Consider the following 18,536-nt stretch of genomic DNA (forward strand, 5'->3'; position numbering starts at 1 on the left):
ACTCTTCAGTTTTCATTATTTTGTAATGATTATTTTTCCGCGGTAGGTCAGGTAATAATGATATTACCTCTTTAGCCTTGTTATTGAAACGTAATATTTCGCTGCGGTTTTATTGTTAATTGTATTTTTATTTTTTATTTTTTTCAATGATGAGTTAATTTGATTTTTAAATTGCATAATTTGAATTATCTTGCTAATGTTTAATTTTAAATGACATTGTGTGTTGGGCCTCAACTTAGCTCAACTGCTTGTTAGAATTTTCCTGCCCCCCCCCCCCCCCCCCCCCCCTTTCTTTCACCAAATTGGGTGAAGTATTTGGTTTTTCTTTTTCCAAATTTTATGTACGCTGTTATGTATGCATGGATATGAGAAGTAATACAGAGTGTTTTAAAACTCATTTTATTCATTAATTCACTATATCATTGCTTACATCGCTCAGCCAATTTTGAATTTTCTCTTACAGCATGGACCACACAATTGCAAGTCATAACCAAGCAGTGAATTCATTATGTAGGACATGTCGTGGTATGCTTTGTTTAACACAGAAATAGAAACGTGCCCGCAAGAAACCATTTAAATGTTCAAATTATTCTAATAACATTCTTTTAGTCTATGGGACTGACACGGCATTGGACAAGCAAGGAGCACACTCATAATTTATGTGTAAAAAGTACACATTATAAAGCACATTGAACACACGACTCATTAGCTTCTTTGTATTTTCTCATTGCCAAGACGCTAATAATAAATAAATCAACCTTGAAACGGGTTGCACTTGCATGTTTGATATCGACAGAGTAGAATATAACAACAAACTCCAAAACGCAGGAGAGACTTTCAAATCTCATGCACGAGCCACTCACCCTCAGGGATGGTCTTATTGCCTCTGAATTGGACAGAATACCGCATTACACAACAGGCTTACCACAGCAGATCATTCATTGGCAACCACTGCCACAAATACTAACAAGAAAAAGTCTACACTTACAATTATCCAACAAACAAAGAACTGCACCCACGACCCACTCATCATTGACGACGCTTGCAGTATTGGATTAATTTTCGACAATATAAACAAGGCCTATAGTCATGTGCACAACTTTATTTCACACACAAAATCGATCAAAGCAGACACGATCCAATATATTCAAAGTGCAATAAAACATTACACGGATACATACAGAAAATATTTTCCAAACAAAATAATCCCAAAACAACACCTCCTTGAGTACCAGTGCATACCACACATCACTCAATATAAGTTTGGACTTAGACTTCTTGGAGAACAAGGCACAGAGACCTGTCACCAAACAACAGCAAAATTGGAAAAAAAAAGAGCATCCGGCATTATCAATGATATGAATAAAATGCGATTTGTCATCAACGCAATTCAGTTAAAGACCAGCCCCAAACTACACTGACGAGTTTGAATGCTCGTAGCGGATATATTTTTGTTGAGTAAAAATACGTTTTTTTGTGAGGAGAAGTATTTACATCTTCTCTTTATAATACATAAAATTCAGACAAATCCATAGCAACGTTTTTTTTGAAATGTTGCACCCGCTATATTTTTTGTGTAATTTGTTACCGTTCATTGATAACTTATATTGAGAAATCTAGTAATACTATGAAAAAATAAAAAACACACAGTAAAAGTAGAAAATATAAACTTTTATACCAAGTCGTGATATTTCAACTCATTCAATATGGGTGTCTAACAGACAATAAAACAAAACATTGTTAAATTGAGTGAAACGGCAATCCCCGTTAGGTAAATTCCTCTCGGTGATTGACCGCTCACCGTGACCGGGTCAGCAGCTGTCAGGAACGGGATCCCGTCTCAACTAAACTGTTGTCGTTGTGTACGCTGTGCAAAGCGCTTTCCTGCCAGCTCACGTTTCAGTGCAATATCAACACTGGGTGCAGTCGAGGTTCAGCAGTGATTGTTAGATCTGATGAAAGTACTTTGTGATAGACGAGCATCCTATCCAAAGGGTAGGAAGCATTTGCTATTGTCCATTTCATGCTATAGGAACTGGGATAAACTCTGGCTCCACGAGCCCAACAGCAGAACAATTCTATCCTGTCTTGACCTTATTCTATTACAGGTAAATTATTGTTTTATGTTCAAAGTTTTGCATACTGGAAGTGATAGATCGGTGGGATCCTCTAAAAACTCACTGCCTTTCGATCTCTGTTGATACTACTCATCCCTCCGTGCTGTTTCAAGATCAAAAGTCTGGCAGATATACTCATTATTTCCGTCTGTGATTGGCATCTCATAATTCACGGCATCAGGAGGAATGATCTGACCATTTATAAGCTTTTCTGACCTTGCGCAATGAATCATTCATGTCTAGAGAATGTTTTATATTGATAGAAAAATATCGTTGAATAGATTTTTATTGTGTTACTTTCTTTTTCTATTCTTCAAGACTTGTTTGTAGAAATCATTTTGTACATTTAAAACTGTAAATACAAAGAAGCAGTGATTTTATTACAGAGGGAAAGAGTTAACATAGCCATTGGGTTCCTAATTTCAATTACTATTATCGTTGTCACAGGAAACTTCTCACAACAGGATATGGGAGAACCCATACTTGACACTGTTTTAGAAGCTGGCGATCTTTTGTATTTTCCAAGGGGAACAATTCATCAAGTAAGAATATTTTTGTTTTTCGTTTATTTTCTCTCCTCTATCCTACAATATTTCTTACATCATGTGTGCGACTCCAGGATATACTAGTGGTATGACACTAAACAGTGGGCAGCGCTTAGTTGGATATTTACTTACATCTTTTAACCACTCAAGTTTAAAATGAGTTCAGATAACAACAATGTCTCTATCCAAAAGAATGATTGCAATAAAAATGCTTTACAAGGGGTCCCTGGCCAGCAGCAGCACTTAAAATGTAGGATGAGACATGACGCCTGACAGTTGTTGTGTCTTGTCCTACATTTTTCACTTAGCATAGTGCTTCAGATACACCTTGTGCTTAACAATAGCTTGCATTTTATTGGGATTTTTTTGTAAATGGGAAAGCTTAATCCTATTTGGGACACTGGACTTTTTGTTCCATTTGATTCTTAAAGGCTTCACATTTGTAACCAGACCCATGAATCTTTGAATCTGATTTGGAATGGATAATGGATATGGCATTTTGTACTTTGAATATTTGGAAAGATTTTGAAATTGATAACATACAGACATTTATTTGTTGCCAGGTAAGGAATATTGATAATAATGAGAAATATAGGGTATGTGAGAAGTGCCAGATGAAAACAGAGAATATAAGAGCCAAACTCAGTTTCCACGTGCCAATTGAATCCCGAGTTTGGTTCTAACACAGCGATATTTGTATTATTTTTTATCATCTAACACTTCTCCATACCCTATTTTTCTCATCCATTTTGATATAAGTGCCTGTTCCACACTTTTTCTAACGAATGTTTATGGCTTTTAATCATTCATATGACTGTTCATATCTATTTTCCCTGTAGGCCAATGCAACAGAAGAACATTCCTTACATATCACTGTTTCCTGCTACCAACTCAATTCTTGGGGAGACTATCTTCAAAAGGTAGTTTGGTGTCTTATCATATCTTATAGTTATCATTTCATACAGTCTACATTTCAAGCTGTTTATTTGTAATCATGTTTAAAATGAATCGACCTCTCTTGCTGCCTTTTATTATGTGTGGAAGTGTTCAAGAGAAATGGTCCGCATTTCGCTGGAAGAACTAGGTGTGTTTGAAAAGTCTTCACACCTATGGCATCTATCCGATTGTATTGAACGTATTGAATGCACCAGAAAACACAGTACATCAAAATGTGCGCAATTTATTCTTCCACGATGTCACCAAATTTGCAGTGATGTCGAAGTATGACACGTGAATTCCTCTTTGACGCGATGCAACAACTATTGTGTCATTGGCATCTCTGATTGGACGGTTATGATGACTGTGTTGAAATTTTGAATAATACGCGGAAAGGAAAATGAATTAAGCTTTGTTTTGATACCCTTGTCTATTTCTTATCTTTTATAGTTTTGAAATTATCAAAATGGCGTCAAGATTTTTCATTCATGCCGCCCTTGTAATTTATTTTTAATTAAATGTGTCTTGGGACTTTTTTATGAAATTTAGGATTTCCCAAAAATGTGATAGGTTGTTAATTTCTGCATACTCTCACAAAGTTCCAACGCAAATGTTGCACTTAAAACATTCTAATTGGTTATTTTTCCAAGAGCACTTCAACTGTGAAATGAGATAAAAAATTATGCCATTGGAGCTGTTTCTCATTTCTATAGACTGTCTGCTGTAACGACTCAGGGTTAGACGATGTTAATTTAATTTAATTATAATTAATAATAGGGAACATTGACAAAACAAATACATATTTCGACAATCCAGAATTGAGTTTTTTTGTAGCTAACTTGATAAACAAACAACGTCTTACTATGTTTCTAAGTAACAAAAGGTGCTAATATGTTCACGCAGTCAACATTCACACTCACATGCAAAACATGCACAACACAAGATGCGTACCGCTATAAAGAACCCTAACATAATTAAACACAGCCGAACAATTTCAATATATTTCAATACATGTTACATCTACCTCAAATGTATAACTCAGCATTTTTTTTTCATGAAGTAAACAACAAAATATATAGAGGATAGATTACTTTATCTTTCACACCATAGTAATGATAATATTAATAATAATGGTGATGATAATATTAATAATAATAATAATAACAATAATAATAGAAAGCATTTATTATTCGCCAATCCCCACAGGCAGCAGAGACAATGCCAATAACTCACTTTCCATAAAATGCGACACGTCGGACTGTTTCCTGAGAGCACCTCACATATTATTCTGTTTGTAAGGATGATAATGATAACGATGTTAAAATTTCGCCTGTTCATTTCGTCAATACACAAATAATAGATACTATTAATAATTAATACAGTTGATGGTCACACTCTCCAAATGGTTGTTGTAGAGTATTCCACAGATAAGCAAAGGGACTGATATCGCTCCCAGGTGTAGTCGAGGTTTGTTTTTTTCCGGCCCCCTCTAATTCTTTCTCATGTAATAAAGGGGAGGGATTCTTGAGTGTTGTTCATAACTGGATCAATGACACTAATCTTAAAACTATATCCTTGGCGTTGTGGCTGGGGAGGGATTCCTGAGTGTTGTTCATAACTGGATCAATGACACTAATCTTAAAACTATATCCTTGGCGTTGTGGCTGGGGAGGGATTCCTGAGTGTTGTTCATAACTGGATCATTGACACTAATCTTAAAACTATATCCTTGGCGTTGTGGCGGGGGAGGGATTCTTGAGTGTTGTTCATAACTGGATCAATGACACTAATCTTAAAACTTTATCCTTGGCGTTGTGGCTGATAACTTTAAATTGGAGAGAGAAGAAAATGTATTACCTGGGTTTAAAAAATTATTGTTTATGAGACGTTGTTCAACGTAATTTTGTACATTGTATTCTTTCTTTTTTCTATTTGTTTTACCAGCTCCTTCCAACTGCTATCCACATGGCCTTGGACGAGAATTCCGAGTTTAGAGAAGGTTTACCCAGAGATTATTTAAACTACATGGGAATTGTCCATTCAGAGAGGGTAAACCTGTTTTCTCATCGTATCACCTTTTTGTATTTTTTAAAAAGTTTTCATCAAAGGGACACATTTAAAAATTAATTTTTTTTTTTTTAATTTAATTTAGCCGGCTGTGTTTTTTTATTTTATTTTTTTTATTTTAAAATCTATTTTTGTTTAACTTTTCTTTGTAATTTTTTTTTCACCTCTTCCTGCCTTTTTACTGCCAAAAAATCTGTCTTTATTATCATAAAATTCTACTGATGATAAAAAGCAAATCATAGGAGGATCATATGAACAAAACATTTCAGTCAATTTTAGCAATTAATTGAAGCGACCTCTGGACAATACCTCACACTGTTCTTATGCTGACCTGGAAATTATGAGAATATGGATTTCGTACAATACAAATGGTTGCAGAAATTTGATTACAATGGACTTACAGAAATGGACGATATATTACGGATTTTGATTCACAGCAATTGGTCACAGTGTTAGAGAAAATTATTTTTTTTATTATTAAGTTAGCATAGTTTTAGTAAGAAAAAAAACATTCCCTTAGAATTTTAAAGGCTTCAGTCTCTTCAGTCCACACCCATGATAGCTATGTCGATCGCTAATTCGAAATTATGGCGTCAACAACAAAGTTTATTTCACATATAAGAGGTTGTATATGTAGCATTTTTTTGTTTGGTTTAATTTAATATTACTGAAATTTTACTATTTATTATTGATGAATTTTGTGTTAGTTACTGATTTTGAAATTTTCAAGTAGGCAGATATGCTTATGTTTATAGTCAGGAATTGCTTTCTTCTATGCCTTATTTCTGTAACTTTCCAACCAGTTGATATTATTCAACAAAAGCCTTTTGTCATTTCCTTTCTCTTCAGGAATTGCCAGAGAGAGAAGCCTTTAAAGATAAAGTGCAATCCTTGTTAAGGAAGTTGATAGATGCTTTACCATTTGACTCTGCGTGTGACCAGATGGGAAGACAGTTCATACACGACACTTTGCCACCTGTGCTTTCAGAAAGTGAGTGATCAATCTCTGGGTGGTGTTCCTGACCTCCCATATTGGGCAGGGGGGGGGGGGGGTACATATTTTGTCTTCTATCCCCTTATATCTGTTTTCCAACATGCTTTCTGTCTTTGACTTGGAATGAGATTACTTGGATTTATCCTGGTCCTGGCTGGGAGGGAAACAGTCAAATGCTTAGTTATTGTTTTGGGAGATAATATTTTTTTTCCTTGTAAATCATCTCTCTGTTATGTATTATTATATTTGTTATTTTGAATGTATAATGTCAGCATTTGAGTGTATTCCTCTTTGTTGGATTTTGTGCTTGTGTCCGGATGAGACTTAAAGGTGATCTCAAACTAAGTACACTGGTGGTATGTTCTAGGAATCTACATCTGATCCCTATTTGTTCCCAGTTCCCCTATGTCTTACTTTTTCTTGGGTGCTTTTATTGTAATTCTAGAACTTTTTACTATCCCATTTTCTTCCTTTTTACTGGCACTGATATACCCTAAATGTGTTGCAAGCGTCGTAAAACCCTTAAAAAAACAAACAAAACAAGTGATCAATCCTTAATTACAGGGTGGGTGGATAGCCTCTTTGGTTGTGAGAAGATTAACTCCAGCTATTTTATTGTTGCTATTTTTATAGCAATAACTCCTATATTTACTGATTAAGTCTGAACCTGTAATCCTTTTATGTGCATTGTCATTTTCCTTTTCATAGGCATTAGGATGTTGCAAATGCTGTTAACTCCTAAAAATGGGCAAATCCGAGTCACCTCAGATTTTCTATTAAGCTAAATTTGAATATTTTTAGAAAAGCTTATTGCAAATTTTCAAATCTTTTAAAGTTATAATGTAAGAAGTGAATTTCTAAATTCTATGACATGTAACACTTGACACAATATTTTATAAGGGTAGAATCTGATCTTGTCTTCCATTGTTGATGATCTGGGTAAAAATCCTATTTCGTTTAGGATTTAAGGTTTTTGTTAACAATTTCTAAGCTAAAATGTGTATAGATAAACCGAAAAATTATGATTAGTGATTTCATAGATGGAACGGTCTAAGCCGACGTGCACTTATTTAAAGGTCTGATAACTCAATTCAGTATATAGGCTCAAAAATATTGTCCATTACTACAATGTTGAACTAGGCCCATAGTTGAGTTCTGATGTCAGACCTGCATATATGTATGTATGTATGTATATGTATGTAAATATGTGTATACACATACACACGTTGGCCTGGGCTCTAGAATGTCAGTTTTGCTTGCTTGAATTGTGTGACGTTGAGGATAATATGGGCACCGCCACCAATAATTACATGAGTTAGCAAAACCTGACTTTTCTAACTGATTTATGATAAACACCACTCTATGATTTATTTATTTTTATTGCAGATGAGAAGGTGTGCAGTATTCACGGTGCTGGTGAGAAGTGGGATGGAAGTTTAAACCGTGTGCTTGGTGTCTCAGAAATACAACCAGATACGGAAATCAAACTTTTACGTCGAAATGTCCTAAGGTGAATTTGACTCTACTTTTACCTTTCTATCTTCATCCTTTTTGGTAATAATACCGACAATATTAATAAAATCTTTTCGCACTTTATCCATGATAAGGTGCTCGAATTAATAATTAGAGGAACTTAACATGCAATAAAACCTTGTTATTATAACCAAAAAAAACCCTCAGAATTCAACATATATTTAAAATAAAATTTAATGAAATATGATTGATGACATTTTAAAAAGCAGTTCCTTAAAAACAGGGTTTTGAGAATTTTCTTGAAGCAATCTTTTGTATTGCAGAGATGTTATAGAAACTATAATACTTTTTCGTATATTTTGATTACATTTTATGTCACTGTTAAAACCTCAGTCTGTGATGTTCGATACAAAAAGATATCAGTTATAAATAATTATGAAAAAAAATTAATTATCATCTGTTACATTGACCTGTGCTGCTTTTTGGTCCTGTGGTATGACACCCGCACTCAATTTGATTGGTTTCTGGTTTGAGTCCTTGGGAAAGGATCTTTACTCAAACTCTCTCAGTGTGTTCAGGTGTAAAACGAGTAAGGGCTCTGTCGAAAAGAAATATCATCTCCTTTCAAGCATCATATCTCATCCTGCATGTTAAGTTTTGCTGTTGGCTTGTGACCCATTGTACACATTTAGTGGATATTGCACTCCATAAAAACAAATCATCCGAGAACTGACAGACTGGCACCAAAGATTAAAAGGAATTGCTTTTCAAAGTGTTATAAAAAGGACCTACAAATTACATGAACACATACAAACTAAATCATGCGCTTGTCATATCCTGTACCAAATAATTTATATAATATATTTGACTTTATAATCTTTTATATCATTCTTGCGTTGCACATTCCTATCATTTTTCTTTCTTTCTGTCCAATTTTATATCCAAAAACTTCATATTATCAATTCGCATTAAAAAAAAAAAAATTTTCTATTGTTTTGCACTCTAGACTTCTCACAGAAGAAGAAAAAGTGAGAGTCTATTTCAACACAGAAAATGCCAGAGTCTACAGAGGTGCTGATCCAAATTATTTTGAAGTTACAGCAGAGGTGATTATTCTATATGTTCTTGTTTCACTATTGTAGTATTTATAATATGTGTTTTTTATATAGCGCCTTACCCCATTTCTTAACAGGCTCAAAGTGTTTTACAGCACAGTAGCTAATACATGTCAATCAATCAAACATACAACATAGAACAAATTAATATATTTAATTATGCAGTGTTACGAAATAAAAAGAAACGTTTTAAGATGTTTTAAAAATGAATTCTGCATCATTACTGCCTCTGATATATCATGAAAAGGCGTTGCAGAAATAGGGTGCTAAATATTCAAACACACGCTCTCCGACGTAAAATTTAATGTTCTTCTCAAAGGGTAGCAGGCCGTTGTCACCGACCATTTGATGCCCAAGAGACAGGAATTAACCCTGGTCCAATTATCCTTATGGCACTGGGGGATTATTAGCTACTTTTCACCATAGACCGATAGAAGTGGGCTGGGGTGAGATAACTTCCCAATGTGGGCTGAGAGATCACTCTAGCTATGTCTTCTGTCCCCATATGTTTTCCCTTTCCGTTTTGCTCTCTGTCTTTGTTTTGAATTGAAATTTTTTTAAACATGACTTTTTCTGTAGTCAAGGTGTACTATACCAGATTAATTTGATGGCCGTGCATTTATTTGAAGCCAGGGTTGCTTGTGTTGTGACATTTTTAAGACAATGGCTGTTGTGTGGTTTTAAACAATCAAAATGTATGTGCTGACATAACTTTATAATGTTGCAAGCACTCATAAACTTGATAACCAAAAAAAAAAAAGACAAAAGAAGACAATGCAAAGTGTGAATGAAGTGAGATCTGATTTTCAGACAAATTTTGTTGACTACCACTTACAAGTCTTCGCTTTGTATTCGTGTGATTGTACTTATATTTATATGGGCAATGGTTGGTATAAAAGGTTTATTTTTCACCTTTCCAGATGGCCCAAGCAATCGAGTGTTTGATCCAGACGTACCCTGACTTTATGAAAGTGGAGGACTTACCAATGGAATCTGTCACAGACCAGGTGGGTATTGCAGAACTGCCAACCTACTGCAAAAAATGCAAAATTGTACGCATTTTCAGCGATTGTAAGCATTTCCCCCAAGATTGTACCCATTTTCAGTGTACAGAGTCACTTCAGTTTTCTTTAGTTGTAATTCATATTATTACGAACCTATTGAGAAACCTTGGTGACCAAGTGGATGTTCATATATTTTTTGACCAATTATGATTTTCATGCTGGGAGGTAGAATTCTGAAAGGATTGGATTATAGTCTTGGGAACATCATTGTTGCTGCAATTGAGCTTGTGTGGTGTGACTTTATGTAATTATACCTTCCTCTTACTTTCACAATGGTTAGTTTCCGTCGATTTCAGGATTGTACCCATTTTTATGAAATCTCCCCCATTTTGAGGTTCCATTGTACACATTCTCATCAGGTGGGGTTGGCAGCTCTGGTATTGGGAGTCAATAAAGGTTAAAAAGAGTACCTTATCAGATATTTTGGGTCTGTGGCATGATGTGACAGGGTGACCATTTGCCTTACACCTCATCTAAATAAGACCCAGCTACTATTTTACTTCTTTGTAAAAGATTGGTGGTGGGTGGGATCGCTCATATGGTGAGGGAATGTTGGACCCCCACCCCCAATACCCCTTGGCCAATGAAGACTTCATTATGGAATGGAATTTTCACCTTGGCGTTGCCTGTAGTCTTTTTCTAATAGGGAAAGTCGGATTGAATTTTTTTTTTTTTGCCTTATAAATAATCTCTGCATTGTATACCAGTTTTATCAATGTTAGGTTTTAAACTATAATGCTTATTTTGTAACCGTCTGGCTTTATCCCTTTGGCGTGGAGCCTTAAGAGCATCAGTCAGGGATTTTTAAAGTAGTTTCAAGAACATATCCTCTTGGATCGATAGTATTAACAACAAAAAGGAAGTCATTCTTTTCTATTTGGGATTCCCTTATTTGGAGTTTTACAAGTGAACTAGAACAGGGTGTCATTGATATGTTGCAATGACTTTATTTGTGTGACTTGTTTTTGTACTAAAAATTGATTAGAACTTTTGTTGTTTTGAAACTTTCCTTGTTTCTCAGGCAGGCAGTCAGCCTCTCCACCTCTCCTCCCCCATTTTATATTTTAGTCTGTCTTCTCTTGTTTTTTTTTTTACCCAATTTCCCATTAAAACTGGAAACTGTTGTTGCCTTTCAGATCAATGTTACCTCAGTTTTGTACGAGAGGGGCCTTCTTATGACAGCCTCACCATTGGAAAAAGTTTTTGACGAACCAGGAGATTCGGAAACTGATGATGACGACGACGACGACGATAATGATGATCAGGAATTATGAGATATCCTGCATTCAAAAATAAGAATGATCTGAAAGCCATCATTTTTTTATATTTTTTTTTTTCCCATTGATTTTTGTTTGTGACATGCATCAGTGCTAATCAGTGTAATTTTGGAGTCAGAGGAGGAATTTCCTCCTTTAAAAGAGAGACTTGATGTGATGTAGAACAAACAGATGCAGTTTTCCCACTCTCAAAAAGCTAGCTAAATCATCAATGATAGTTTATCATCTCAACTGCTCTAAAAGTGGGAGTTAATGCTGTAAAACATGGGGCTTAACTCATTCAAAATCTTCCTCCTTTTTCACTTTTTGTTACCATCAGCACTGATGTATGAAAGATGCTACTTAATCTTGAAAAGCGGGGTTTAGACTTCACTCTAACTGACCCAGACCTATTACCAGTACAGATTTAGTGGGTATATGAGGCTGTTGTTTTTGAAACCACCGACACAAGAAAAGATATCGATTTTAATTTATTTTTGAAAAGCTTTAGAAAAACTGGTAATCTGCCATCAACGTTTAAGAAGAAATAAAGATTTTTTACAGTAAAAAAAGTGTGCATAAATTGTTGATTTTAATGAATAAAAGAGTTCATTATATGGGCTTTTGCAAATGTCCGTTATTTGGTCAGGAAAACAAGAAAGAGTTCTCTTGAATTGTATTTATACAGAGATAAAATAATTGAGTAAAAATTAACCAGTAGATTTTTTACCAATCAAAATGCGGGATTTATGACACACCCTCAAGCCCACTTTAACAAATATTGCTGGTTGTTTACAAACAATAGAATGAAGGATGTTGACATCCATCATTCTGCTCTTTGTCATTGGTTCTCAACCGCTGGTTGTGTGATTAGTTCACTAGATTCACTCAGATTATAAACGTTAGAGTTACACATGTCCTCTGTGATGGTTTGATTGATAACGCTCTTAGGAAGTTGTAAGTATTTTACTTAAACACATACCATCGATGGTAATTTCATGTAGTTTTCTTAGTTTAGCTTTTACTCCCATTCTTTACATTAACTGAATGTTTCAGATGATTGTCTGAGGGATGTGGTTATGTCCCCTTCCACTAGGTGTCAACTCAAGTTTTACACTCCATTTATTATAACTATTTTTGTTTTACTTGAATGATCATGAAAAATTGCAAAATAAAAAATATTTATTCAAAACACAACTCTATGACTATGATATAAATGTCATTGCACCGACATATGGCTACTTTCATTTGTTGTTTTAAATTCAAAAGATGTTCAATGTTGAGAATGATAACATTTCAAAATTTTTTCGTTGGACTATGAAAATTGGTCGACTTTATGGAACTACAACACACCGTAGCCATCGTTATGTTATAGCCTGACACTGAAATCCAAAAGGACTGGCAGTTTGACGTCATTATTTGGTTTTTGCACCGCCTAGTGAGTTGTCGTGAGTAGAGCTCAAGGAAACAAGTTATTTCATTGGTTGAACTACTGAATACAACTCACGATTTGTTTTCTTTTGTGAAAAGACTGGCATTTTGACGTCATTTTTTGGTCAGTGTCAGGCCATAACTTTACGAAGGCCACGAACACACTCAGATAAAGAACAGAAAATTTTGGACCAACCAAAGGTGATGACTCTAAGCAGAAGTTGAATTAAAGAGTGTTGACTTAAACGGATTCCACTGTTTCAGTTGATGATCCATTCTGAATCTGTAAGTCCCCAAATTCTTGACTGTGAATCACGCATTCAAATGAACGTTTCTTTTTCGTAGATTTTTTTCTTGACATTTACTTGATCTATATATATGAGGCTGTTCTATAAGGTTTTCGCAACATTCACCACAAAAATACGTCAATTCTAAGATATTTGTACAACTATGGCAAGTCTTTGTTCTCAGTTTCTCTGAGTCAACCATAATGAAAATTAAAAAAACCCCGGCCAATTTAGCATCAATTCAATACTATAGCAGTTATAGTAGGTAACCCAAACTACTGCTGTTCAGCAGATGAATTTTTCCCCACATATCATTAAAAATGAGGTCTATTTGAAGTCACTTTGTTTTAAATTTAAATATTGGTGAAAAAATTATACCATTAAAATTAGCAGCCTTTCAGGATTACAATATCTGGCTTGTTTCAACACAAAGCGCCATCTTTGTTAACAAAGCCTATTTTTTTCTTCCCCTAAACCAGATTTATTTTTCTTCACAAATAATTAAAAATGAGGTTTCTTTGAAACTTAAAAATCCCATAAGTTTTTTTATTTATTTTCCGAATTTGATAAATAAAGTGTTATTTTCCATGATTTGGGAAGTCAGATGTGACTTCGTAATTTAATTTTTTTCTATTTGCATGACGAAATTTTAGTTTGTGATACCTAGATAAAGTGTGGACAAAGTTGATATCTTGTCCACGTTATTTTTAGCCTTTGAGAAATTATATCTGCCATCCACCTGTTCCATGAATGTACGCCTTGTGGACAAGATCCCGAAACTACAGAGCATCAAGTTGAGCTTTGCATTGTGACGAAGAAGAAGTTCCGGACGGGTTTGCAACCGTACACGAATGCGACGATGAATTTCCGGCCTGGATAGATCATTATAACATATTAGTGTGACACCATTAGAAGCTGCTGCTGCTGCCATCCAGTTGGTGTTAGACTGCTATAGTTATTTAATATATTATTAGCTTGTGTCAGGATGAAACAGTTAGATAATCTCAAAATAAGTACACTGATAGTGTGTTCTTCCTTTTTCTTGGGTACTTTAATTGTAATTCTAGAACTGTTTACTAGATCCCATTTTCTTCCTTTTTACTGGTGCTGCTATGTGACCTTACATTTGTTGCAAGTGCCGTGAAACCCTTAAAAACAAACAAATACCTTTCTCTTTCATGAACTAATTATGGGTTTTTAGGAAAACTAACCGCAACTTTTTGCATAATTTTTGCACATTTTGCTGTTTTTAGCTTGCAAAATTTGGGATTTTTTTTTTTTTGCAAAAAACCGTCATGTCAGTTCAAAGGTCTCTGGATTAGAATTAACGTAAGATGCAGCAGTTGTCATGTTTTATAACGCATTAGTTAGAATTCCCCTTGGAGCGGGGGGAAAATTGAGGAGCTCCATCCGCCAACTGCTTTGCTACTATCCCTTCTATCCTCTTAAATCTTTTATACTTTCCATATGGCTCTGTGTCCTTGCTCTTGAAGTTGAATGGGACTGTATGGCTTCATCCCCCAGGCCATGTAGAGTCTTTTGTTGAGAGAATGACAGTTAATGGGTTTTCCTTTTTGTGAGAGGTGATATTTTATTTCTCTTGTAAATCATCTCTTCATCAAAGGTTGTCATTGTTAGATTTTGATTGTAATGCTTAACTCTTTCAGCGCCATTGGCTGCACTGTGCGGCCAGAGCAGAATCTGTTCTTCACTTCTGGCCAATGGTCGCACAGTTCGGCCGGTCTTGAAAGGCAAAAACATAATGTAATCCAATCCTACTTTCTACAAAAGTACTATAAATTGAACCAGTGGTATCATTTCTTTCATCAGAACATTCAGTTGGCCCTAGGGGGGTATTTTAATTGAGATTTTTCTCTGAATTCGAATGTTGCTTTGTCTTAGCTTGTCATTCTCATGCTGTCTCATCAAGTATCAACCATTTTGTGACGGATATGCGAATATAGCCTCAGCACTGAAAGAGTTAATTTATTACTAAATGTATCCCTTGTGGCGGGATAAATTAATGAAAGATAAATATGAAAGTTTATATAGCTCATTTTCAGGGATTTATCATGGTCATTGCGCTTCACAATGTTTCATGTATTCCTCCAGCAGACCCTATGGGTCCATATTTCCATTTCATACAGCACCAGTCACCTATTAGGCATCCTTTTTTGAGCTAATACTCTTACACGGTCCGTCACTGCCTACAGCCAACTACTCATTCTCACCAGAGTTGATTGGGATACGTGTTAAGTGCCTTACCCAAGAACACAACAGCTGGATCAAAGTTTTCCACAATCACTGTCATCCATCTGGCAACTGACCATGCTTAACATTGCTTGACATTTGTGACAAGGCTAGTCATCATACAGCTGAGCGACAGAACCCCACAAGTATAGTGGTGTCAATGAGGGACTTTTCAATCGAATTGTTTCAGACGCTACAAGGAAGTAATATCGCTCTCGAATCTTCTTTTGATCTCTTGTTGGACTAGTCTTATCTCTCTTATGTGTTTAATACCTCTACCTACTGGGTGGGGTTCCTGACCTCCCATAGTGCAGGGAGGTACTTACTGTGTCTTCTATTCCCCTATATTTGTTTTCCAATTGCTTTCTGTCTTTATCTTGGAATGAAATTACTTAGTTTGTCCCGACTCTGATCGGAGTTCTTGGCTGGGAGGGAAACGGTTGAATGTATGGTTATAGTTTTGGAAGATGATATTTTTTTCATTGAAAATAATCTCTGTTATGCATTGTATTTTATTTTTTTTTTGGTTCATAAACATTTGAGTGGGTTCTTAGTGTGGGCCTGTTCTTGTGTCAAGATGAGCCTTTTTGGTGATCTCAAACCATGCACAATGATAGTAGGCTCTTGGAATCTACATCTGTTCCCTATTTGTGCCATATCCCTTTGTCTTACTTTTCTTGTGCACTTTTAATTGTAAATCTATAACTTTTTTACTGCCCCATTTTCTTCCTTTTTACTGGCGCTGAAATAAACTAAATGACAATGTGTCGCAAGCGCTGTGAAACCCTCAAAAACATAAAACCATAGCTTATACTAAATATTTGACCATTCTCTCATATTTCTTTTAACCAATGCTACAATAACACGCATTTTTGTAGTCTTTTATTAACATCCAGAATTTCTCTAAAATAATCATCTCTGCCATTAATTATGTATAGGGCAAGGACAACTATATGGAAGCCCTCCTTGGTATAGGGCTGTAATGAGTGCAATCCTAGCTGCTTCACCAAACCATCAATAACCAAGATACTCAGACTGTTATGTATTATTATTATTATATGTGTTGTTTTGAATTTATAATGTAAGCATTTGAGTATATTCCTCTTTGTTGGATTTTGTGCTTGTGTCCGGATGAGACTTATAGGTGGTCTCAAACTAAGTAGGTACACTGGTGTACACTGGTGGTATGCTCTTGGAATCTACATCTGATCCCTATTTGTTCCCAGTTCCCCTATGTCTTACTTTTCTTGGGTGCTTTATTTGTAATTCTAGAACTTTTTACTATCCCATTTTCTTCCTTTTTACTGGCGCTGATATAACCTAAATGTGTTGCAAGCGCCGTTAAACCCTTAAAAACAAAAACAACATGATACAGAAGTGATTTTTTTTTCTTAAAATTCACATGATATTTTCAGACATATTTACCTCTGAAAAATCTGAAGGAATGTTGCATTTAATATAAGAAGACTAAGATTTAGATCATTTAGATTGATTTTTTTTCTCTCTGCCTAATTATTAAAATGTTGTCACATTTTAACATATTATTATTATTATTATTATTATTATTTAGTTCATGTAAATAAGACATGTTGATACAAATAAAGATATCAATAAAATTGAGTCAACTCAAATTTCTTGGCTTGTGGCTTTTTAAATATTTATTGTTGATAAATCAAAATGATAAAATTTATTGATGAATCAGTACGATATTGAATTAGGACAGGATTTGATCCTTACGGGCGGGTGGTTGGATGGGAGCATCACCCTTGAATTGTATACCTATGATGGTCGCATGGGTGTACGATCCGATAGTGATGTCGTTTCTTCTTCTCTTTACTAGCCAGCGGGTGGTTGGATGGGAGCATCACCCTTGAATCATATACCTATGATGTTCGCATGGGTGTACGATCCGATAGTGATGTCGTTTCTTCTTCTCTTTACTAGCCAGCGGTGGTTGGATGGGAGCATCACCCTTGAATCATATACCTATGATGTTCGCATGGGTGTACGATCCGATAGTGATGTCGTTTCTTCTTCTCTTTACTAGCCAGCGGGTGGTTGGATGGGAGCATCACCCTTGAATCATATACCTATGATGTTCGCATGGGTGTACGATCCGATAGTGATGTCGTTTCTTCTTCTCTTTACAAGCCAGCGGGTGGTTGGATGGGAGCATCACCCTTGAATCATATACCTATGATGTTCGCATGGGTGTACGATCCGATAGTGATGTCGTTTCTTCTTCTCTTTACTAGCCAGCGGGTGGTTGGATTGGAGCATCACCCTTGAATCATATACCTATGATGTTCGCATGGGTGTACGATCCGATAGTGATGTCGTTTCTTCTTCTCTTTACTAGCCTATCCTGCTTCTTTGGTTTGTGATTGTATTTTTGACAGGGGATATTTTTTTTCTGTAAATCTTTTGCCTGTTTGTTCTTGGTTATTTATAATTTAGCTTATGATATCTTTAGGTTATGATTTTGATTTACATTTGTACTATTTTTGTTAGATTGCTTGTTTTTTTGTTTCAGCGGTCTCTCATATAACCTCAATTGTGTTGGAAGAGACCTAAAGCAACAAACAAACAAAGATCCTTACGGTTTTTGTTTGATTTTGTTTTTAAGGGTTTTATGTCACGCTTGCGACACACTTAGGCCATTTCAGCGCGAGTGAAAAGGAAGAAAATGGGATGGTCAAATATTCTAGATTTACAATACGCTTCAACAGTCGTAACGTCACTTCCCTCGTAGTGACACTTGATAACTTATTAACTGGCTCTAAACTATCGGAACAATGGCGGACGCCATTATAATATATATAATATTTCTCCGACGAGCATAAAAGCATATCCAGAGGAGAAAAAAAAAAACATCATAAATCTGATCATGCTTTTACACATTCTGATCACAAGACATATGAAAAGTTCTAGCCAGCATGAAGAATAAAAAGTACCGATTTTCTTTTTTTAGAACAACGATGGCCGCCGTTGCTGGGCGACG

General features: G+C 35.4%; 1 protein-coding gene across 1 annotated transcript in view; it reads left to right on the forward strand.

Moving 5' to 3' along the window:
- The window catches only part of LOC144963410 (ribosomal oxygenase 1-like), a 34,895-nt gene extending 21,007 nt beyond the window's left edge, over positions 1 to 13,888 (forward strand). Inside the window, exons 12-19 of the mRNA XM_078897399.1 lie at positions 2,565 to 2,659; positions 3,502 to 3,582; positions 5,543 to 5,647; positions 6,515 to 6,656; positions 8,046 to 8,169; positions 9,139 to 9,238; positions 10,168 to 10,254; positions 11,448 to 13,888. Of these exons, the coding sequence (XP_078753525.1) occupies positions 2,565 to 2,659; positions 3,502 to 3,582; positions 5,543 to 5,647; positions 6,515 to 6,656; positions 8,046 to 8,169; positions 9,139 to 9,238; positions 10,168 to 10,254; positions 11,448 to 11,585 (872 nt within the window). The 3' untranslated portion in view covers positions 11,586 to 13,888. The remainder of the gene's footprint in view (positions 1 to 2,564; positions 2,660 to 3,501; positions 3,583 to 5,542; positions 5,648 to 6,514; positions 6,657 to 8,045; positions 8,170 to 9,138; positions 9,239 to 10,167; positions 10,255 to 11,447) is intronic.
- Positions 13,889 to 18,536: the final 4,648 nt, after the last annotated feature.

Source organism: Berghia stephanieae, chromosome 1 (assembly GCF_034508935.2).
Source record: "Berghia stephanieae isolate SIO BIC M18660-M18661 chromosome 1, UCSD_Bste_1.3, whole genome shotgun sequence".
NCBI classification, from domain to species: domain Eukaryota; kingdom Metazoa; phylum Mollusca; class Gastropoda; order Nudibranchia; family Aeolidiidae; genus Berghia; species Berghia stephanieae.